Source organism: Wyeomyia smithii, chromosome 3 (assembly GCF_029784165.1).
Source record: "Wyeomyia smithii strain HCP4-BCI-WySm-NY-G18 chromosome 3, ASM2978416v1, whole genome shotgun sequence".
Classification (NCBI taxonomy): domain Eukaryota; kingdom Metazoa; phylum Arthropoda; class Insecta; order Diptera; family Culicidae; genus Wyeomyia; species Wyeomyia smithii.
Window position 1 is genome coordinate 245986616 of NC_073696.1, and position 24283 is coordinate 246010898.

Sequence of the window (24283 nt, forward strand, 5' to 3'; positions counted from 1 at the left end):
ATGAAGGTAACACAGAGATGTAAGATAAACACTACATCTTATGATAAATTGAACAATTGTCCTTATAAGGACAACAAACGAAATAATGAAGATTTAATTTTGAATTAGAATACTTCTCTCAGGAAGTTCGGCTACATAGGGATGTGAAATGAAAATCTAAAACTGTAAAAAGTGAGAAAAATTTCAAATGCTAATAAATCGGTTAGTTTTTGATGGATTTCCTTCGTTTTTGCAGCAATCGATTAGAAAATCTTCGAAGATTCCTACCAAATGCATGAAATTGCAATTTTATCATTCGAACTATTGTACTATTAAAATATTTTAAGCCTTGTTAAAACACAAAATTCGACCTCTGATTGGTCGTTATACCGCGCTTTCCCAAGCACGGTCGGCAGAGTTATGGACCTAGTAAATTGGGAATGCATCATTTGGCCTATATAAGAGCTTCATCAGATAATAAACAAACATTTCAACGGATATTAAATTGAACAACTGAAATTTGAAGAACACAAATGATTATTTGAAGAGTTAATATTTTCTCGTTTTGCGCTATAATCCAAAGTTAATTATCTTCATCTACATGAATACTCTGATTATTATTACGTGTTTGCGTCGCTTAGTTTTTGGCTACGGTCATGCAGAACGCAAATAACGGCACGATGCGATTCGGCAAGACGAAATCTGTTGAAATGTATAGCTCTACTTCGCCTTAAAAAGAGCTGTACATTTCATTACGGTAAGGCGAATCGCATCGCGCCGGCATTCGCGTTCTGCATAACCGTAGCCTTTGTTCCGTTCCCGTTTAATGATGTCGCATTAAATTTGCATATTAGAATTCGGCAGCACTTCAACTTCTCATTTGCACAGAATTTAAAAATATTCAATGAACTCATTCAAAATATCAGACAAAAAGAAATTACAATACTGCCAATGAACGGTCAACGTTTATTTACTAGAAAAAATGACTGACACGCAAGCAGCCGGGTTATCTTTCTTGTAAAAGTATTCTACTTCAACCTTGCGGTCGTGGCTCTGCATACAACCTTCTTGTGATTTTTTTCAAAAAAGAGAGTTCGTGTTTTCCTACTCTCACTCAACTCAACGGGGGGTTTTTTTTGGTGGTAGCTGGTAGGTGCAAGCGCAAGTGCAAATTGCTAGTTGGTTAGAAGCTTTTGTCGGTATAAGGCGTCAAGATGGACAAAGGGCTAAGAAAAAATAATGTATCCGAAAAAGTTCGGCAAATGTTTGTGGAGAATGGCAATTTCCGATGCACGGCGGTGGAAAATTGTAGCTATCAGCCAAAAGTCAATAACGTTACGAACTGCCATCGTAACTTTTTTCTCACAGTTTGCCATGATCAGACAACAAATATTTAGCTAACCGTTTATAGTGTTTTCATAACAAAAAATGAGATTTCGGAAATATTAACTTAAACAACTTTTTTAACAATTTTAAATTTTGTGTATTGATAATGTAAAGCAATGCCTTGGTGCTACATTCCGTCTTGAAATTTGAACTTCTGTTTATTATACACAGACTTCGCAGCCAACTGTTGAGTGTACAGGACAATTGCGGGGCTAGAGCTACGATCCTTCTGAGACTATTAGTTTTCCCCGAGCTGGAGAGAGAGAGAGAGACTTTTTTATTTCAAATAAAGTTGTTCCTTGATCATTGACAAAATTGATTTTTTTGACGTAGAATACGTCTTACGGCAACATATATAGGGGTTCAACTTCAATACAGGGATCCAATTTCGAAAACCGAAAACATGGAGAGCGTCACGAAAATTGTCCAATTTCAAACGTTCTAAACTCAGTCAGTTTTCAACCGATTTCCGTCATTTTTGCAGCAATCGATTGGAAAATTATTTAAGCAACCGTCCAAATGCAGAAAATTGTAATCTGACTGTTCGAACTATTGTACTATTGAAAATTGTTGAACCTTGCCGAAACGTAAATGTCGACCTTTGATTGGTTGCTTGCTGCCTTTCCCTAAAAAGGACGACAGAATAGTTAGCCAGGAATGCACTCGTTGGGCTATATAAGAGACTGCTTCTCCTCAAGCAATCTCAGTTTACTAGCAGCAGGCAGCAGCGGCGGACAGTAGCAGCGATGGCAGTGGGCAAACGCAGCATGGAGCAGCAGCGGGCAACAGCGGCGGCGGTAGTGGTTAGCTGCAGAACCTAACTTTTTCAGTTCGGCTCCCTTTTGATCCCTTTTGATAATGTCCCAGAGAGACCATTAAATTGATTAACCCCATTGAGTGTATTCCCAAACCTATTGTAAGAAATACATTGACTTAAGACAGGCTGTCGTATTCTAGGTTAACTCTGCGGTCGTGTCTAATGAACAACCTCTTCAACTTTTTCACGATGGGTAATTCCTTACATATAATTAGTTGGTGTTAAGTCAGATTAACATTTTAATATAAACAAATTCTAGATTTACTACTCTTTGAATTTCGGAGTTTTCAAGCTTTTGTGCAATTTTGATGTTACGGGCCCGTTTGATTTATCACTAACAGCATGTTTCTCCTACTTGACCCATTATGGCCAAACAACATCTGTCGTTACAAACCCAACCAACTTTTCAGAAACAAACCCACTGTGGTCAATGAAAGCAAATAAATATGTTACCAAAATCGAACCATCGAACCGCACTGTGTCAACAGGGTGTGTTACAACTGATTCAATTGTGACGTACGGAGAACTTACAAAACAAATTTCTTCTAAATATGTATTAAGAATTTTTTCCTTACTGTTACAAGTGTATACAAATTTTAATAACAGTTCGAATATTTACAAAACAAATAAAAACGAAGGTTCAAACTGTAACTGTTTTCAGTACAGGGCATATAGCTCTGAAACTAACCTTATAATCGTTGTGGCAATGCTTTTCGGTCGGAGGGCTGTGGAATGAGCGCGAAGCCTTTTAAGACCACTATTGTTGGCCCTAACTAGTGTTTCTTGAACTGGTATTCCGCGAACATTCGACTAATTGAAATCAGACCAATCAGGAAAAAAGCTTCGATGAGCTTTTTATCATACCAATTGTTTCTCCTCTATGTTTTTCGAACTGTTGTGAAAGATAGAAAAAGTTTTAATGATTTGCAAAATATTGCAGATTTTATCAGGTATTAATCAGGCATTAGACGTAAAAAACACTTGCCATATTTTGTTTGGATTTAAGTTGCATAACATTTTTACTAGGGTAAATATGTTTGTTAAATTAGCCGTTACAAATTTGATCTGTAAATACTTTATGTCATTTGTACTCAGAAATATAGAAAATTGAAAAGGAAGGGAAAAAAAGATTTGAGTTGTTATGCTTATATTCCAAGTTCCTTGTTGAATTTAGTATGAATAAACAAGTCCAGTGATAATAAAAATGTCGTTGCCAGCATATGTTTAATAAGAATGATAATTCTACAAACCTCTACAAATTTTTGCTAAAGATTTTGCTAAAGAAGCCTTATTTTACCTCTCGGTGTTATTTCTGTACTTCTGTACAAATATATTCGGTTCAACACAATTGGCATACAGCACTAAAACCTGAAAATCGCAGCACTGAAACGTGAAAATGCAGTATCAAAATCTGCAAAAATGCATCCAAAACCAGTTCAAAAGCAAGTCAAGCATTATTCAAAGATTTTCAAAACTCCATCCCCTCTCACTCTTCCATAACGTTACTACCCAAATTAGTATGAGGAAAATATTCCATTCACTAATCATAACAAAAACAAGTGAGTAATGTCATTGACGAAATCGCAACGCAATACAACAAACGTATGATTTCTCGGTGACAAACATAGCACATTTTGGTATCTGTTTGGCTGCTATAGAAAACCTGCTGAAAAAAATACCATCCGAACTACTTACTCTCCCTCCCATCATCACCGCACCGCATCATCGCTGCTGCGTCACTGCGATGCGAGATGCAATCCAACCAACATTTATGGGCTCTCAATTATTCTTTTGCTTGTTGCTATCGTTTTTTTTCCTACGATGCGCCACGTACGAAGAGAGAAGCTGGTAGGTGCAAGCGCAAGTGCAAATTGCTAGTTGGTTAGAAGCTTTTGTCGGTATAAGGCGTCAAGATGGACAAAGGGCTAAGAAAAAATAATGTATCCGAAAAAGTTCGGCAAATGTTTGTGGCGGAGAATGGCAATTTCCGATGCACGGCGGTGGAAAATTGTAGCTATCGGCCAAAAGTCATTAACGTTACGAACTGCCATCGTAACTTTTTCTCTCTCAGTTTGCCATGATCAGACAACAAATATTTAGCTAACCGTTTATAGTGTTTTCATAACAAAAAATGAGATTTCGGAAATATTAACTTAAACAACTTTTTTAACAATTTTAAATTTTGTGTATTGATAATGTAAAGCAATGCCTTGGTGCTACATTCCGTCTTGAAATTTGAACTTCTGTTTATTATACACAGACTTCGCAGCCAACTGTTGAGTGTACAGGACAATTGCGGGGCTAGAGCTACGATCCTTCTGAGACTATTAAGATTTGAGTTGTTATGCTTATATTCCAAGTTCCTTGTTGAATTTAGTATGAATAAACAAGTCCAGTGATAATAAAAATGTCGTTGCCAGCATATGTTTAATAAGAATGATAATTCTTCAAACCTCTACAAATTTTTGCTAAAGATTTTGCTAAAGAAGCCTTATTTTACCTCTCGGTGTTATTTCTGTACTTCTGTACAAATATATTCGGTTCAACACAATTGGCATACAGCACTAAAACCTGAAAATCGCAGCACTGAAACGTGAAAATGCAGTATCAAAATCTGCAAAAATGCATCCAAAACCAGTTCAAAAGCAAGTCAAGCATTATTCAAAGATTTTCAAAACTCCATCCCCTCTCACTCTTCCATAACGTTACTACCCAAATTAGTATGAGGAAAATATTCCATTCACTAATCATAACAAAAACAAGTGAGTAATGTCATTGACGAAATCGCAACGCAATACAACAAACGTATGATTTCTCGGTAACAAACATAGCACATTTTGGTATCTGTTTGGCTGCTATAGAAAACCTGCTGAAAAAAATACCATCCGAACTACTTACTCTCCCTCCCATCATCACCGCACCGCATCATCGCTGCTGCGTCACTGCGATGCGAGATGCAATCCAACCAGCGTTGCCAGGTATCCAGATTTAGCTGGATTATCCAGATTTTTGAACATGTATCCAGGTAAACAGCTTTGATGTCCAATTATCCAGATTTTTCATGGATGATCCAGATTTTATCCAGATTTTATTTTCTCTGTTCCGCAAAAAGGTCATCACTTCAATCTTGGCGCGAAATTTTGCAATTTTGTCGCCTCAAATTTTGCGTACCCCAAGACTTTTATCCGAAAAACTAACCTTTCACCCCACGAAATGACTGCCAGATTTTTTCCAGATTTTTATTTTGCCTTTTCCAGATTTTTAAAAAAATTACCTGGCAACGCTGAATCCAACCAACATTTATGGGACTCTCAATTATTCTTTTGCTTGTTGCTATCGTTTTTTTTTCCTACGATGCGCCACGTACGAAGAGAGAATTACAACGGAGCAACGCGCATCACTCTATTCTCAGAGTTGTATGTAGTCAACTGTTGTATTTGTCATCTCCGAGTGGCCAAGGCACCAACATTTTATTACGTATTGAGAGGATACAATTTTAGTCATGAACTGTGCACTTCATGATGTGCACAACTCAAGATGAAAAAACAATCAGCTCAAAATCATTTCATTTCCTTCACTGGTTGCTATCGCTTCTTTGCGGTCGGTGTGGTGATAATTTCTTTTTTTCATGTCTGCCACTTCAGTAAATATGACCAATGGGTGGCAAATGACAATGGCGCGATACCTAGGCTGGCTGCAACTGAAATGAGATTCTGATGAGCTGCAGCAGTTTGAGAGGTGTTGTTTGCATTGCAAACACCCGCAATTATTGGCATGCTTGAGATAGCTTCATATAGGTCGAGATAATTTATAGATTTGAAACTATTTCATTTTAATTTTTACGTGGAATCAGGGCATTGTAAACGCGGAAAATTTTTTCTTTGAAAATGTTGAATTGCTATCATCAAATGTTTTTAGACCAGATTGCGAAATATTTTCCTAAGAAATCTTACACAAGTTTCTGTGATTTTCAGTATGCTTAAATTTGGTAAATGTATAAATATTGGAGCATTACACCACTATTGGGCAGATAAAAACAAACTGGAAATTGTATGTGTAAAGCCTGTAGTACACTCTTTGACCGAGCGTCAAATATTTGTCACTTTTTGACAGATAAAAATTTGGTCAAAAATAATTATTTGTCACTCTCCAATTTTAACATGGGGCAAACACGGGCAAACAACAACCATGATGTCAAATAAATTTGACCATTATGTCAGAAGGTCAAATATTTGACCATTAGACAAAGAGTGTACTACAGGCTTAACGTTTACAACATTTCATTATTCTTAACATTGCTCAGTACCTATATTATACGAAGGTTTAATTATAAAGTACATATCGGTAATGTCCATTTTATTTCAGCTAAATGTTAAAAAAAAAAAAAAATAAAAATCCATCAATATTTAAACTTGCTTGAGGTTGAGCTTGAAAAAAAGAGCAAAACAGACATCAAAGGGACAGTAAACACTTGCCGGGTTTGTCGCTTCAAAGTTCCCTATTTCATGTAAACCATAGTGTTGGATGAAATAAATAAATCAATAAATGTTTACGAGGAAACTCATTTAAGTCTCTTGAAACATGTTGGTGGCTAGAGGCACCAAAATTCACAGGAATATCAAAAAGTTATAATCTAAAAGTTAAAGAACGAACTTTGAAACATCGTAATACAATTGAAATAGCACTACTTCTAGGCATTTTTGCTTCAAAAATGTTATTTTTACATATGTTTGGACATGTAAAGGATCTACCTAGCAGAAGTTCTTAGCCTTTTAAATTGAAAAAAGCGAAAAAAAAAACTAAAATAAACATTTGAAGTTAAAGTTTTAAAGGAAAGTGTTCAAGGAATTTGAATGTTTAATGGCTCTGAGTAAATTAACATTGAGGCATATGCGTTGAAGAGTTTTTTTTATGAAAAGTGACCCTTTATCAGTCTTTGAAAAATTTCCATTTTCCTATCACTGATATGTAGATATTATTTATGTTTCAATTGTTACATTCACATTCAAGACAATCACTTTGTTTCATAATTTTTGAAGAAAAATTTCACCGCGAAATCAGCGCGAAAGTTGACTATTTATTGTTTTGCTACCCGAGAATTTTCAACTTTTTTGCCGCGAGTTACCTCTAGCTCTAGTTATCATATATACGCTTTGATACCCGCTTTGGATCCCAGTGAAAAAAGTATATAATTGGATATGAAACCGAACCGTAGAGGTCCCAAAAAGAAATCGCCTCTGGGTTAAAAATTTTTCCCTGAATTTTTTCAGTTTTCCCTGATATTCCCTGATCGAAAAATGAATTCCCTGGTATTCCCTTATTTTCCAGGTTTTCGATCCAAAACGGAAGTAAGAACCAGTTCCAAGAATTTTACGTTAGCGACATTTCTAGGATTCTTCATGCAAAACTTCAATTCAGTTTTTTTTAAGTAGAATAGAGTTCTTTTTTTAAAGTTTGTAAAATAATGTGCTACGTACCATCGCAGATATTTTTGAATGTAAACGATAATTCACGATGAAATATGAACAGTTTGTCCTAGCATTTATGTTGTTATCGTTTTCTAATTCCAACCCTACTAAATATATCTTTATGAGAGTATCTAGATATTGATTCAAAAGTCATATTCCTAGAATAAACAACTGCAGCAAAGAGTCTTTCTTGAAACTATTGGAGTGAGCATAATATTTAAAAAAATTAAGAAACTTTAAATGGATATGGAGGGATGGAAAATACTACAAGGTATACAGCCCTAGGGATTGTATGAAATGGTGACGTAGGACTAAATATATATCGTCAGTTGAATTCAACACTGGCACAACTCAAAATTTTGCAGTTATGAGTTATTGATGGCAAACGATGCCAAATACTATAAAGTTTCATCTCACAAAGACCCGTTTCAAAATTCACAATATTTCTAGAAATATGAGTAGATGTGCTTTTATTGCACAAAGCTAAAATATTGGCAACACTACCAATACATCTTCAATACTACTGAGTGATTTTCATAAGCATCAAAAGAAAGTTTTTGCTTTCCCGATGCGAAAATCACTCTGGTTCTTAGATTAACTAATTTTCGTTTCCAATATTTGACTGATAACGGTGTTCGAGTGGGCACAAACATACAATTAAACCGGAAAACCATTCAATTTAGCAGTGAAAATTCTTGAAATGAGGGTTATGTCTTGTTGTGATAAACTATTCATAGACAACACTACCGTTTATCTTTGGTGCGCCCTGGTCGTTATTGTAAAAATGATTATTGAGAAATGGATGAACATTTCACACTAGGAGTAGTTGTGAAAATTCTCGTAACTCTTATCTTCAAGCATATATAGTTCTCAAAAGAACCGATTCGATAATCTTCAGCTCGAAATGTATGCTATAGAACGCTGATGATCGCACCACCACCGGTAGCATCGATTATTTTGTTGGCCGCGTATAAAATTTGCTCTCCGCTGTGCCAGCAAAATATTCTGCAGCGTACGATGGTAACTGTTGCTGCCGTGTGTAGAATAAATGTAACATGCTCCGCGGTGCCTGGAAGTTGACTCGTATGCAGCTCTCGTTTCTCAATGTCGCGTACCTTTAACAGCTGCACTGCTCTCGCTCATGTGTAACAAACTATACTGAAGCTGAATTTTCCACACGCAGTCTTTTGTATCGAGTTCAGCGTAGATTTTTACCATTAAGGCGTGGCCACGTAGCTTAGACAAAGACAAACAAACCAAAACACTTTGTTGAGTCAAAATATGTAGGTAGTGGAATTTATTTCGTCCATGTTATTGTTATCTGTGCTTGGGAAGCAAGCCAAGAACAAGGGAAATGTATGGGAAAGCTTGACCTTGGAATTTTTCACCTTTTTCCACCATTAAGCTGTTAAGCAACAATGTTGAACATAATATCAAAAAATTGTTACACATTTTATCTATCCACCGACATATTAATGACTAAGATGCATTAAGTCGTTCGTTTGCTATAACCGTTTGAAATCTGACGCAACATTTGCCAGTTTCATTTTCATTTTCACGAAGTGTAATCTAGTATAGAAAACAAAGACGTAGTCCTACGTCAAAAACTGTATAAACTAAAAAAAAATTGACCCGCAAACGTAGGACCTCATAGCTCAGAGGTAAGAGCACGGCATTCCAAGCTAAAAATTGAGGGTTCGATTTTTGATACAGTAGAATGTCTCTCTCGGGTTGAAACTTCGTTCGACTGCCCTGGAGCATGAGCGTACCGCTGTGCTTTGCCACACACATATTACGATTGGATGATATGGAAAGGCATAATAGCTCTCAATTGATAACTGTGGAAGTGCGTAAGAACACTAAGTTGAGTGGCAGGCAAAAGCCCTCAAGGTCGTAAGAGAGCGACGAAGAAGATATGTAAGACCGTTGTTCTTCCCAGTAAAAAACCTAGTTTCTTCGCGTTTTTTTCCAGATTTTTTCAATAAGACAATTTACCAAAAGTAACAATTTAGCAAAAAGAACAACCACGACAAATGTGTTTTATTTTAATTATACTTATGCTGTCAAGAGTTAAACATAAAAAGTGAAGTATTTAAACAAAATTTCAAATATTAACCTAATAACATTGCGTTACTAAGTTTACTGCAATACAACTCTTAATTGATTCCACATACTTCAAAAGATTGAACTTGCGATCCAGTTATTAAACTACCGCAAGAGACAAGTCTTGCCCTCTAAAACCTCCTCATGTCGAATAAGGTTCATCTGCTTGATTGTATCTCGAATTATGCAGAAATGTGTTTCACTTGCAGAAGAAAGGATTGGGGGTCAAACTCTCATAGATATAATTCTCGCTTCCTAAACCCTCCATTTGCCAATTTTGGTTCTATTCCTTGATTAGTTTTAAAATTATGTAGAAATTTGTGTCCCATTCTTATGGGAGCCTTCCTTTCCAGAGAAATCATGAAGACATGTCTTGCGCCCTAAGACCTCTTCATGTAGAATTTGGTTCAATTTGTTTGATTAAATCTTGAGTTATGCGGAAAACTGTGCTTCATTTGTGTGAGACCCATCCTTTTCAGAGGAGGGAGGGGTGTTAAAACACAGTAGAAAACTTTCTTGCTTCCCTTCGTTAGCCAAATTCAGTTTCAATTGCTTGAATAGTTTATATGTAAGGGGCCATCCACATACCACGAGATTTTAAACGATTTTGAGCTAATTTGCAAGGAAAATCAATTTCATACTTTGATTTTGTGGTATAAGTTTGGCGATGAGCCTAAATGGACCGTTTTCGAACAGTGTTTTTTATAACTTTTTAACTAAGAAAGTCTTCAGACAAGGCTGTTTTGTTTAAAATTTTCCGAATAAATTGTTGGATTATAAGTTCAGGGCTACTTAGATGCAATTATGATTTTGAGTGAGAAAAAAACTGCTGGAAAAAATACCATACTGGAAAATTTCCAAAGTTGACACCCTGTAAGTAAGGCTCGATTTTGAATTCCGGATAATCGACTCCGGCCTATATTGAGAAATCGTGGCTTCTATCTATACAGGCGAATTTCGGAGTTTGTATGTTTTCTCTATGTAAATTTCAAAATTTACGCAAATTCGGTAATAATTTCTTTTTTTCAAATCGTTCGTTCAGAGTGTCGAAAAAATGTCCAAAGCCAAATTTCCGAATGTTCACTGATTTATTCTGATCTTTTTTTTTTCTTCTAGTCATGATTCGAATGTGGAATCAACTCTACTCCTTAGTAATTTTGGAAAGTATTCATTATATCATCATGGAGAACTTTGCTCAAGTGAAGCTATTTTTACGCGGAATCGGAGTGTTTTCATTTCCAGATGTAAGAAGTAAAAGGAAATTATTAAATATTTTGCTGCACGCAGCAGGCGTTATTCGTTCGAATTCCAGTTTGGGAGAAACTGTTACTATCAGTAGGATTGCAGCGCTAGGCCCGAAGTTGTCCTGTGGTTGTGAAGTCAATGGATAATAAACAGAAAGTCAAGTTCCGATATCAAAATGTAGCACCAAGGCTTTGCATTGAATATTTTCTATTTGATAAAACGAGAATTAGCGATTGCAACAAGCCTTCCAAATAATCATTGTTTCATTTCAAATATTTGTATGTCAACAAGAAGAGTTATCAATTGGTAAACAAAGTATGACTAAGCCGAATCAACTCAGGTAGACAATAAAGTCCTTTCACGTTGTCTGGTACTGATTATTTGACATCTCCCTTGCCCACAACGGTGGTTTTCTTTCTCTGTGCAGTCTAATAACGGTTATATATGAGCGAATTTGGGAAAACCACACCGTAGACTAATTAACTGCACTTGTTGGCCGGAATGTTGTTTACCACGATCAGCCAATGCTGCTACCCGTTGCAAACAAACAAGCTCAAATGGGCAGCGCGCATCAACAGACGCAGGTATCTGGGTATGAAGGCGCCTAAGCGAGTGTCGGTTGTGGAAGATAAACCGAAAAGTGACTCGCTCAGTGCGAATTGGTAGGTGTGAAACGATGCCGAATAATGTGGGCCAAGACGTAATTATTATTATAATCAATTGTGAGTAACAAACTGTAAAAACAAGGCACATTGGAAACTCGTTGATAATCGGCTATGGCGTAGTGGAGATTAACATAGTCGCGCCAGATTACTGAGACAATTGACGGAAATGATGCGATTTTTCTGGGAAAAAAAACCTATGATAAAAACTAAGTCTTAAAAAGAATTAAAGCCTAAATCATCTTAGTTATGTAAGCAATGAAAGACTCACCTTCATATTTCTGTATTTTGGACTTGATGTATCCAACGGTGTCCCGATCACTAACGGTGACTTCGAACTCCGATCCGGTCAGTGTTTCCACGACAATTTCGTACGACGGGTTCCACATTTTGATGAGCCAGTCAATCGGTCTCACACTCTCACACTGCGCCTCAAAAACCGGTACACAACAGAGGGTCAGATGACCTTACTTCCGTGGAGCAGATTATTTCTGTCGCCGCGCTATTGAACGCGACGGCGAACCGCACGCTTTTCTTCTGCTCGTGGCTTTTCCTCGTTAGAGGTGTATTTTGTTGTTTCTTTATTGCGAAACTTTTCTTCTCTTCTTTTTGCCCACTATAGTTTCACACTTCACTCTCACACACAGAGCCACGAGCAATTTTTCAGCGAAGGAAAAGTGACACGAGTAAAATTTTTAATTGGCCATGAGTTTAGCAGCTCCTTGAAACTTTTGAAGGACGAAAAGGATTAATTTCTTTCCTTTTCCTTATGCCTATTTAACCTAGTTTTGATATTTCAACTATGTTCTAGTATTGTCCGTCACCAAATTAAGCATTAATTAAAACACAGGACGTTTTATCTGGTGCATACCAAATTATTTCAGCTGGTTTTCCTAGTGACTCATACCTATTTCGGTGCACTTCCGCACCTAAATCAAAGGAAAATATCTCCTTGAATGAACTGCAAACGCGGAGTCACGGCATTCATAAAAAAATATAAGAACTACGGTTCGCGATGACACGGTAGGTAGGCGAATATGCGTTTTAATTTTCGTCGACCATCTTTCTTTTGCTCTGCGATGGACAGTAAAATCCGGAATGACGAAATTGAAGCCACCGTAACGCGGCACGTAATCACTAGCGATCACACATTTCGATTATTATTTTCCAGGAACGCGTTTCGTCCGGATTCAGCTCCACGTATTATTCCAGATGTTGGCGCTGAGATTGCTGAGAAAAAACGCGACAAAATCTTCACTGCACGAGCACCATTCGCAAAACGAGAATGACGACGATGACTCGCGCGGATTGCAGCGAAAAACTTCTCTGCTGACGGCGCCAGGAAAATGACGGGCGAAGAATGCAGTGAAGTGAACAGTGTTCGCGGCGTCACATGCCTCACGCTGCAGGAGTTTCGTATAAGGTTGTCTCTTTCTCGCTCGTTTTTTCATTTTTTCTCACCCAGAAATCTGTCATCTAAACGTCAAAAGGATGCAGCCGTCAATCTTACGCCCCGCTGGGAAAAAACTCAATACTTGCCAAACCGAACACAGTGAAAAATATTTTTGACTGGATTTTTTTGTTTTAATAATAAATGGTGGATCATATCTGGAAAATGAAATGGTTAAAATAAACATAAATGATTTAGATAATTATTTGGATTAAGGATAATTTAATATTATTATTTTATATTTTTCATATCGGGATTCTAAACCTTGTAGAGCTATACCGCCGAGCACAGATATACAAGGTTGTAAAAAATCTGAAATGGCATATGTATTACATTATATATTTTGTAAGCAGTAAATTCAAATTTCAAGTAAAATCAAAATAAATAGATATAAAAACCGCCCATATATGGTTCTTCTTGAAATGTAGTAAAAATAAAGAGCGGAGTGGAAATTTCTCTGCGATTAAAAACAGAATGATCCCAATAATCAATAAGATCAGAAACGACAAGATGGATCAACATTGTTTTTACATCGGAATGAAAGGCGTTGTCACGCCGTGTGTGTATTCAGGCCTTGAAAATAACTCAAAATAGAAAAGTTGTGGTCTTTTCTAAGCAAAAAAAACCTTCATAGGTCGAAAAACTCGAAGAAAAATCTTTGTTTCTAAGGCCCATGTAAAAAAACCTGTTATCGCTTCCGAAATTTGATATAATTGGTTCGTAAAAGTAAAAGTGCAAGCAACATAAAAAATAGATATAAAAAAATCTTACATACTATGGGTGATTTATACATCGTTTGTGGGACAACGTTGTTAGAGTGCACTTTTTTGACAGCTTCTCAATTTTTTGTAAATAAAAACAGCTCAAAAAAAAAACAAAAAAAATCGATAGCATTTCGGTTTCCTGCAGAATTCTGCTTTAGTCATCTTATTTAGCTTATATCCGCCCTTTAGATGGCGATTTTCGAGGTAATATTTTGAAACGATGAATCTATTTCTGCAGTTTATTGCTATTTTCATTCCTAACAGTGGCGAAAGTTTACCTTTTTCGATCTCCGCAAGGGGGTCGACAAGGAGCAGGTTTCGGAAACTTTACAAGGTGCTCGAATTACAGCTACGGCCAGTGGCAGCAATTTGTTTATAATATGCGATTCGGATGGGATGATTCACACCTTCACCCGCTCCTGGGAGCCGGTAAGCTTCAAGGGACACGAGGGTTCCATATTGCTGTGCGATGTGTCGAAGCAAATCAATCTGCTTGTCACCATCGGAGAGGACGTAAACGGGCCTTCATTCAAGGTGTGGAATCTTAGCAAAATTTCCCCGGTTGCCGGGGCACAGTTGATGCGCACCGTTCGTACCATGGTTTCAGTACCAAGTGCTTTGGCGGTTTCAGAAGGGGGCCAGTTTATGGCGATCGGGTTTGCGAAGGGAAATATTTCGCTTTACCGAGGGGATATTAGTCGCGATAGATCGAAAACCCTGAAGCAGCTAACTGCTGGGTCGGCGTCGATAACGGGAATAGCTTTTAAGCATTTTAGTAAGGTAAGTGGAGTACGCAGTAAGGTTTATATTCCTGTTAATATTTTCTTTTTCTCTTCCAGATTACTCAGATGTTTGTATGTTCGGATTCCGGTGTCTATTTGTATAATTTACAAAATCGAGACAAAGAAATTAGAGTAGTACTGGACACTATAAACTCACCGGTAGGTTGTTGTGCTTTGCAAACAGGGCATAACGAGGGCCATTTTATGGTTGGCCGAGATGACGCCGTTTATTGCTACACCTCAGATGGACGGGGTCCGTGCTACGCATTAGCGGGAAAGAAAACCTTATTGCAATGGTTCCGCTCGCATCTATTGATTGTGTCTAAAAATTCTCGCACTAGCGGCGCAAATGCAAACGGATTCGTGCTCACAGTTATCGATATTCAGAACAAGTTTATTGTTTTCACCTGTCCCATTGAGGAAGTGTCAGCATTTCTGACGGAATTCGGATCATGTTATATTTTAACAGAGAGCAAGCAAATTCTACATCTGGATGAGAAAGATTTGCAGAGCAAGCTAAATTTGTTGTTCAGAAAGAATTTGTATGATATCGCGGTCCGGATAGCGAAAAGCAATCAATACGACGCGGATGGTCTTGCTGGGATTTTCAAGCAATACGGAGATCATCTGTACAGTAAGGGCGATTACTCTGGGTCCGTGGATCAATATATTAAGACGATAGGATTCTTAGAGCCGTCATACGTGATACGACGATTTTTGGACGCTCGACACATCCACTATCTGACGGATTATTTACAGGCAATTCATAAATCTGGTCGTGCATCAGCGGATCACACAACGCTGTTGCTTAATTGTTTCACCCGGTTGGACCGCACGGAGCAGTTGCAACAATTTCTGGAAAATGAAAATAAACTCAATTTGTTTGATGTTGACGTTGCCATTAAAGTTTGCCGAAACGCTTCTGTCGAGCAAGCTCTAGCTCTGGCCAAAGCCCATGGAAAGCACGACCTGTGTCTCAGTATTCTCACCGAAGACCTCTGCCGTTATGAAGCCGCTTTGCAATATATACAGCAGTTAGAGTTCTCGGAAGCAGAGAGGAATGTTAAAAAATACGGACTATTGCTAATGGAGCACTGTCCCGAAGAAACTATCCAGTTGTTGAAAAAACTCTGCACGGACTACGTGCGTACGGATCTAGGAACAAACGCGCTGCAGGATCACTTCGGTGATGACGATCTGCACAATATGTTCGATAATGAATTCAACAGTGAACGTGGTAATCCGGAGGATTTTATTCATCTATTTTCGAATGACGAGTTGTTGATTGATTTTCTGGAGCACTTGATCAGAAACCTGCCATCTTGTAGTAAGTTTGTGTATAACACTTTGATAGAGCATTATCTCTATCGCTGGCAGCAGGAACCGGCAATCGAGCGAAAATTATCCGACGTACTGAAAAACAACGCCGAGCGTTACGATAAGAATCATGTGCTAATCCAATGTCGTGTGCACCAGTTCTGGCCAGGTGTGATGTATCTCTACGAGGAAGATAAACTGCACCATTTGATTATACGGCACTGTTTGAAGAATAAAGATTATGAGAACTTGCTGACATACTGTAGAAAGCTTGGTCAGAATGATGCCACACTGTGGCTGTTGGCTCTGAACGGGTTGAAAAATGACACCGGCGCCCCTCCGAAGTTGCTATCTCAGGTGCTGCAGGTTATAGGTATGTTTGGGGTCTCCGATTAGCAATGCTAACAGGTTAAAATATAATTTCGTTCACAGCCCAGGAAAAGTTGCAGGCTCCGTTACAGATTCTCAACTGTCTGGCAGTAGAAAATGGGCCTACGTTACTGCCGGTGCGGGACTACTTTATGCAGGTGTTTCAAAAGGAACAGGAATCGACTCGACACGATCAAGACCTAACGCATAAGTACAACGAAGAATCGATGTCGATAAAGAAACACATCAAGCAGCTCCAGGAGGGTAACGTCGAGTTTCGGAACACCGTTTGTGACACGTGCAAGCAACCACTGTCCTGGCCGGCGTTGTTTTTTCTCTGCAAACATTCCTACCATCAAGAGTGAGTACCAAAGTTTCAGTTGTTTTAAGATTACAGAAAAAATACTCTCTTAGTTGCATTCGTGGTTACTCGGAAACGGAACGGGATTGTCCGGTGTGCAACAAGAAGAACATTCAACTGATGGATGCGCTGCGAGCCCAGAGTGAATCTCGCGGTCAGCATGAAGTGTTCCACAATCTACTCGATCGGTCTTCGGAACCTTTCTCTGTTGTGGCAGAATATTTCGGCAGAGGTTTATTCAATAAATTGCTGATTGTCGAAGAAGAGGACCGACATTCTGAGGTAAAGAAGAGAAACTTCCCCTAATGACATTTTTCTGAATCTCATTTATTGGTTCATAGTAGCTTAAAAAACTGAGATTAGAGAGTGTGTTGGGGGAAAATCCCTCTATAGTTTTTTGTTTTTGAAATTTGATTTGTAATTTTCGTATGTTTTAGCCTTCGACAGCCCCAAGTGAGGCCGATATGACAAATCTTGTAAAGCGAACCGAACAAATGCGCATGGCCGACTCAAGTGTCAAGCCCTACACAAACTACGGCGCGGGAGCTGAGGCGCGAATGCGTCAGGAAGAGGGTCGCCATGCTCAGGTGCGATTGGAAGCACAGGAAAGTGAAATGCGCCTCCGGCTGATGGAACAGGAACGCATTCGTCAACGTAATCAGGTAGCCCTCCTAGCCCAACAGCAGCTGAAACTGCGCGACGATCGCAGTCCAAAACGCTCACCCTATGGCAGTCCAAAACCAGCGTCGACTTTGGCTAATTACCGTCCTCAGCCGGCGGCAGGAAAACCAACCCCAGCGAAAAATCCTTTCGACGAAGAGGAAGCCCCTGGCGGTTATGATAATACCAAAAATCCATTCGCCGCAGATGAGCCGGTGGCGAAAAAAGCGGCGGCGGATGCGGGTAATCCTTTCGAGGAGTACGATAGCAGCTTGGATCCGTTTGCTGAGTAGATTAGGATTGATGTACTCAGTTGTTATTTTTTCCATATCACGGAAATACCAATTTATAGCCCTATATATTTGCAAGGTTACAAAATAAAATTATAAATATATCTAAACTCAGTAAAAATATGTTATTGTGTAATAAATTACTTTTCTATAGAAATCGAATCCAACAGAGTTTTTCACGCCATTCCACGAATCGACCCGGGCCAATCATTTCCGATTTAGTTGCAAGTTTGTACAGTTGATGGAAGTTTATTATATTATTCATCATTTAAGTAAGATGATTCAAATCAATTAGATATAATATGATGGAAAAATGGTGCATTATGCTAAATACCCAACTTGATTCAAGGCACAAAGCAAACAACTTTGCGAACCGTAAGTAAGAAAAGATGAAATTTAACTCGACTGAATAGATAATATCAAAAGTGGTTAGATTTATTGTATTAAGATCTCGTTGCTTTCCTCTCGACAGGCGCGAAGGCCTCTCCCGCTGATGTGGTTAATTCCAACAATGATAACGAAGGAGCTTAAGATTTGCCTCACGGGTTTCCACACTTTGCCAACGTTCGAGGCCTGCGGGCACCTCGCTCTCTTCGCCGTTCTCAGCTCCTAGCTCTGGATCAGACGTTACTATAAAAGAAACCCGTAAGAACATCTTTCTCAGTTAGCATACGACTGTCACCGGTATTGGAAATCGATCTTCACTAAGATCACCTAAAATTCAACTAGATTCGAAAATGACAAATTTAAAAAAAAAACGTCACATCGCATGGAATTACTCAAGATGAATTGTCTTGTTTATTAGATCCAATTTTTTTTAGGAATACGGCTACACTCAATAACTGTTACAAATAACGCATTCGATTCCCCTTTTTTTGGGTGGGGAACACAAAAAAGTCTTCGCTCAATTTTTTTTGTCGGGTCAACTAAGAATAATAACTTGCTTTGCCTACGCTTGTTTCGGCTGTCCGCCTGTCTCTCTATAAATTAGTTTGCATCTATTGAAATTTTTATTTTTATGAATGGCAGTTGCCAGTCCTAGCGGCGTGATAAACGAATCTCTTCGTTTCGATTGTAACAAATGTGATTGTACCGCTCTCAAAACTCTATCACATAGGTTAATCTTCTAGTAGAACGGGATTATAGTTTTTTTTCAACCTCTACACGCATGAGGGACGTACAACGGGGAGGAGTTAAACAGTGAAGCCGAAATGGAGCGGGACAGGGAAACTAATCGTGTTTTCCTATGTGAAAAGTATCGCGGTCAACAATTTTCGCACAATGTGAAATCATTTCAAGTGATCAGAAAATCGATTATTTGAAATAACGATTATTTAGTTCTACCAAGATTACATCAAATCTCATGAAAATAAGAAAATTGTTCAAGGAGTGTTAGAAGGCTTACTCTAAACTCTACGTCTTGTTTTTCGATAGCAAAAATACTTCTAATGTGCAGATATCAGTTATGGTTCTAAACCAACAACCATTATGCCAAACAATCGAAATCATTATTGATGATAGGTTTAACGCTAATGTTTGCTCTACATTACGATTCTGCTGTAAACTCCGTTTCTAGAGTTAAGTTTCTGTGCGTCGGTTATTCCTGTAACTACGAGATGCATGTGAGAGATTGTGTGTTCATGATAAACTTGCACTAGCACAGTAATGCGTAATTGTCTGCACCTGCCACAGCAAACTTCCAGGCATTATATTGTTTGCTAGAGCTGAGCCCGGGCAGCTACCCTACTTAACGTAACGCCTGCCGAAGCTAAAGTGGTTCGATCAAAGGGACCAGAAACGTCACTGGGACTTCATGCTAACTAGCTTGCGAGCCCGGGCCCGAGCTTCCTGTCGGGTGACAGTGTACTCAAACCATAAAATGTTTGGAATCAGTGTGGTATCTCGTAGCAGCAGAAGTTCGGATACCCGCCAGGAGACAACCACCGGAAAGTACGGTGTCAGGAAACAGTGGGTCAAAAAGAACCACAACGTTCCGACGATAATACCAACTACAGCGCCGACTAGCACCTGTTGTGAGCTGTGATATTGCAGATAAACTCTGCCGAAACAAACGAGGAAAGTCACTGCCCAACATACAGCTAGGACAAACAGCCGCACTAAGCGCTCTGCCCGAGCGTTATTGTTGTTCATGTGATGCAGTCTGCAAAGGTCAAAGCTTCTTAATAAACTTAATTATTCAAATAACTACGAATTGACGAACCTTATAAAAATGAAGAGTAGTACGTACTGTGCAAAAAAACACATACACTGCGAGTGACTAGAAGGCATCCCGTATTCAGTCCACATTTGCGATCGGTTTACTGGTCTAGGCTCCTGAATGCAGTGCTTAAGCAATATATTGATGCATTCATTGAACAACGTGCCAACAAAAAACACAATCTAAAACAATTTAGTACAGGTGAATCAGATTCATATTTAATTAATCATTCTCAACTTGAAAAAGCGAACGGTAAACTTACGGTATGTAAATCTCGTCGAAACAGTATCAGTGCCAAGAAGCCGGCCCCAATACCTAACGGTGCCAAGCTAATCCACGCTAGCAGTTTTCCCAGTAAATCGCCTGTAACAGATTAGACCCACGATACATAACATACATAACACTCTGATCTCTGCACAGCAATTATTGTTTGCAAACAGAGGCAAATAAAAGAAAGGACTCACCTTTAGGATATTCCACTAACGTCAGTGTAATCGGTTGCCAGTCGGAAACGTTATAAGACGGAGCCTGTAGGATCGATTCCGTTTCCGGGGACATTTTTACCGTGACCTGTTTTTGTCCTTATTTTTGTTGTGACATTTGCTGCAGCTAATATTTTTGCAGTGAGTCCTTGCGCGAGACTGTATTTTTTCTTTCTTTTTTCACCCGACGAAATCTTCTCTGCTCTGCGTCTGGTCCGATCGCTGTATACACTGTGATTGGTCGGTTTGATTGTATTGACTGACGGAGACGACAGCGTTGCAGAAGTTGTGTTGTCAATTTTTTGTGTCACTCTGGAAACAGGGTGATTCTTTTGATGGAATGCGTTCACGGCGGTAATCGATGAAGGAAAAATCGTCGTTCACACAAAGAAAATATTACCAAGTGAACACGTAAAAACAACGTAAATTTACGTAAACCTGAATGTTTTCACTGGTTTAGGTAAATAATACGCAAAGAAATTGGTGAAAACAACGCAACAGCCTAATAAAATGTGAATACTTTATTTTGGGTAAAAATTTGTATGGAGTTTTTGATATTGATATTGTTGATTCAAGGTATCCGATTTTACCTAAATGATGACTTCCGTGCAGGTACTCAAAAGTAGGTTAATCACTTTTACCTAAAAGTACCTTCCCGCACAGGAGGGCTTATTTGCGTCAAAAATACGCATATTTGGGTATTTTTATTTTTCTGTGTACATTTCTTCATTTCTAGAGTATAACGTTTCAAAAGGGTGTAAGCGCCAAATTTGAGTAAATGGAATTTAATCAATAACATGCTATGAAAACTGCAATTCTATCGACTAGTTTCAAAACTAGACTCAAAATTCCGTAATTAAGAATTATATCTTTTATTAGCGTAATTCCATTCCAGTAACTTCACAAATACACAAACTTGAGTAACACTCAGCGTCTTAAAAGCTGAATGATGTTCACTCAAAATTTACGAACGACATTACACATTTTTTGGGTACAGCTCAGTTTCAGTACTGGATATCTTCCGCCATGACCAATGACTGACACTGAACAATCAACAATAATTATGCCTAGTAATAAAAATTAACATTACTATATGCAATCTATTTTTATCAAAAAACTTGATTTTCCTATACAAACTGCATTGACTCAATGAAGTCTTCATTTTTTAAATATATGGGAAATAATATTCCAAACTCTCACAGTTTTTTTTCTAAGCTCAACAAAATTTTTACATATTATTTTCTGGTCGGTACTAAATAATTGGTAAGGGATACACGTACAGGTGGCTTCTACCAGAATTTACAAAAAATAAAGGAGCAGAATCTTGAAGTGAATCGAATAAATTTTATCCTGTATAGCTTTGTAGATTGAACGATTATTTTTTGCGATGTTTACGTATATATTTTGGTCACCATGAGAGAGTTTCTGATTGCCTTTCACGGATCAATGAACACTATAATTGGAATTTAATCTTATATCTATTTATATGAAAGAGAAGTTTTGTATGTATGTATGTATGTATGTATGTATGTTCCTGCATAACTCTCGAAGGCCTGAACCGATTTCAACCAAACTTGGCATACGTGTTTTTTGTACAAAGGAAGTGTACATAGAAGCAAGTTGAGGATAAAGGGCCGGTTCTTCAATTACAGCATCATCAACGTGCACTGCCCACATGAAGGAAGACCCGACGACGAGGAGGAAGCGTTCTACGCGCAGCTGGAGCAGGTCTACGGTAGCTGCCCGCGACGGGACGTGAAAATCGTTATTGGGGACATGAATGCTAAGGTAGGCCGGGAGGCAATGTACAGACCGGTAATCGGACCAGATAGCCTGCATGCCGTGTCTAATGATAACGGCCATCGGTGCGTAAACTTTGCGGCCTCCCGTGGTATGGTAGTCCGGCAGGTTCTTCTCCGACATCATCAACGTTCGCACCTACCGCAGTGCGAATATAGATTCGGACCACTACCTAGTAGCTGTGTGCATGCGCTCAAAACTATCGACGGTGTATAACACCGACGACTCTTACGTACAGCAAAGGCCACACCACAGCTTGGGACTGTTTGGTAAGGTAAGTAAGTGGTCATAGAAATATTGGATATGAGGAGGGGTCACCCTTAAAGAAGGAGGGGGTCAAAAGAAATAAATTTTTATACGTAATGGAAACCTTTCATTGAATTTTGATGATTTTCGGGTTCTTGGTCATATTTGGAGGCCAGAAGTTGATGTCCAGAGACCGAAACGTGATGTCATTTAAGACTGGAAAACGCTCACAAACCCCTTAATGTTGGTATTTTCGAAGCAAAAAGGACTCTTAAGAACCGGTTATCGGTGTCTGACGATACTTTGAAACTTGGGTTGCCGACTTCCGGTTTCTGGAAATCTGCGAAAATTAATAATTGAATTATATACTTGGCAATATGGGTATTTTCGCAATCAGAATGATGCCGTCATTTGAAAATCGATCATATATTTCCAAATATTGGCCTTTTTTTGAAACGTAGTGACGTCTGTTTGCAGCCGAAAATCGGCTTTCGTGCAAATGTTTCTAGAGAAGTGTTTCAAAACATCCAACCTGCTTTGATCTGTTTTTGGAACGATTTCTTGACATATTTCTTGCATAATTTGATAACGCAGAGTCCAATTTAGCGTTTTGGATAAAAAATATGTTTGGAAAAGTTGCTGGAGCTCAACTATTACCGAATTAAAATTTGATTAAGAGCATCGATCAAATAATATAAGAGCTCCTAAAATCCAGTTATTTATTAAAAAAAAATTTTTTGTGTGGATGTATGTTCCAGCATAACTCTCGAATAATTGTACAGATGTCAACCAAACTTGGCATACGTATCCTGTGTACAGAGAAAGTGGTCATAGAAATATTGGAAAGTGGAAGGACCAACCCTCAAAGGAGGGTCTTAATTAGTCAGAAAATCAAGTTTTTCAATGCATTATGGGAACTTTCTGAATAAATACGATAGTTTTTAGGCCATTAGTCACGTCTGGAGACCGGAAATTGATTTCCAGAGACCGAAACATGATGTCGAAAAGAGAAAGGGGCAGCTATTAAAGAGGAAGGGGGTCTTAATTTATGAAAAAGTCGGGTCTTTTAATGCCCTATGAAAACATTTTGAAAAGGTACGAAGAAGTTGATGTCCAGGGACCGGAATATGATGTCCCACGTTTTTCTAAAACAAAGATGGCGACTTTTGGTTTCCGGGAAGCTATATACAACTGTAGAAAACGTTTACAACCCTACAAACATTGGTATTTCCGGAACCAGGATGACCCTTAGAAATCAGAAAAAAAGTCCAATGACATTTTTCAATATGGCGATTTCCGGTTTCAGAATTTTGTGAAAAACGAATATATGCTCTGCAATATGTATATTTTCGATATCAAGAATGTACCCGGCCTTGCTCGTGTGAAAATTTCTGCTTTTTCTATAATTTTCTATATTACCATATATTTCTCCCAACCCATCATTTCAAATAATATTTCTATTTTAGTTATAAACTTGCTTATATACCTATATTGATTAACAATCGATGCGGAGGCATTCCAGCTGGGTGGAGTGAGTTGAAAAATTCCGTTGGAAAATAGATTGCCTCATCAGCATCTTCGACGGTATCGATTAACTTACAATAAAGTCAAATTAGACTGAAATTACATAATGAATAGCCTAAGTTCACCTCTGATACTTAAAATTATTGCTTGCTATGTCTTCTCGTTTTACTTTTTTGTGTAAACAATATCAATATCATTCTTATAGTTGAACATCAGTCTTCATAAATTAATTAATAATTTGGAGATATGGGGATTATCTCCACATTTTCCTCAAGTTTTGAATAACTTCCAATGCAGAAAAACAACCCTCACTATACCAAATGCTCGGACACCAATTTTCGGTTTTGGGTAGTCAGCTCT

General features: G+C 38.3%; 3 protein-coding genes and 1 long non-coding RNA gene across 4 annotated transcripts in view; 2 read left to right on the plus strand and 2 right to left on the minus strand.

Annotated features, from left to right (window-relative positions):
• LOC129727887 (uncharacterized) overlaps positions 1-13001 on the minus strand; it is a 33858-nt gene extending 20857 nt beyond the window's left edge. The window contains exon 1 of the mRNA XM_055686144.1: positions 11932-13001. Coding sequence (XP_055542119.1) covers positions 11932-12049 — 118 coding nt within the window. The 5' untranslated portion in view covers positions 12050-13001. The remainder of the gene's footprint in view (positions 1-11931) is intronic.
• LOC129727888 (uncharacterized) lies at positions 2088-3951 on the plus strand. The gene is made up of 3 exons (XR_008728601.1): positions 2088-2168; positions 2323-2375; positions 2442-3951. It is a non-coding gene; the product is annotated as an uncharacterized LOC129727888 (long non-coding RNA).
• A 959-nt stretch (positions 13002-13960) lies between the features above and the next one.
• LOC129732944 (vacuolar protein sorting-associated protein 11 homolog) lies at positions 13961-17815 on the plus strand. The gene is made up of 6 exons (XM_055694416.1): positions 13961-14078; positions 14139-14654; positions 14714-16346; positions 16406-16703; positions 16757-16985; positions 17141-17815. Exons 1-6 carry the CDS (start codon positions 14064-14066, stop codon positions 17654-17656), a joined length of 3207 nt encoding a protein of 1068 aa, XP_055550391.1. The 5' UTR covers positions 13961-14063; the 3' UTR covers positions 17657-17815.
• A 613-nt stretch (positions 17816-18428) lies between these two features.
• LOC129732945 (dolichyldiphosphatase 1-like) lies at positions 18429-20621 on the minus strand. Its single transcript, XM_055694418.1, has 4 exons — positions 20336-20621; positions 20134-20234; positions 19875-20053; positions 18429-19814 (listed from the first exon to the last, which is right to left on the minus strand). Exons 1-4 carry the CDS (start codon positions 20427-20429, stop codon positions 19454-19456), a joined length of 735 nt encoding a protein of 244 aa, XP_055550393.1. The 5' UTR covers positions 20430-20621; the 3' UTR covers positions 18429-19453.
• Positions 20622-24283: the final 3662 nt, after the last annotated feature.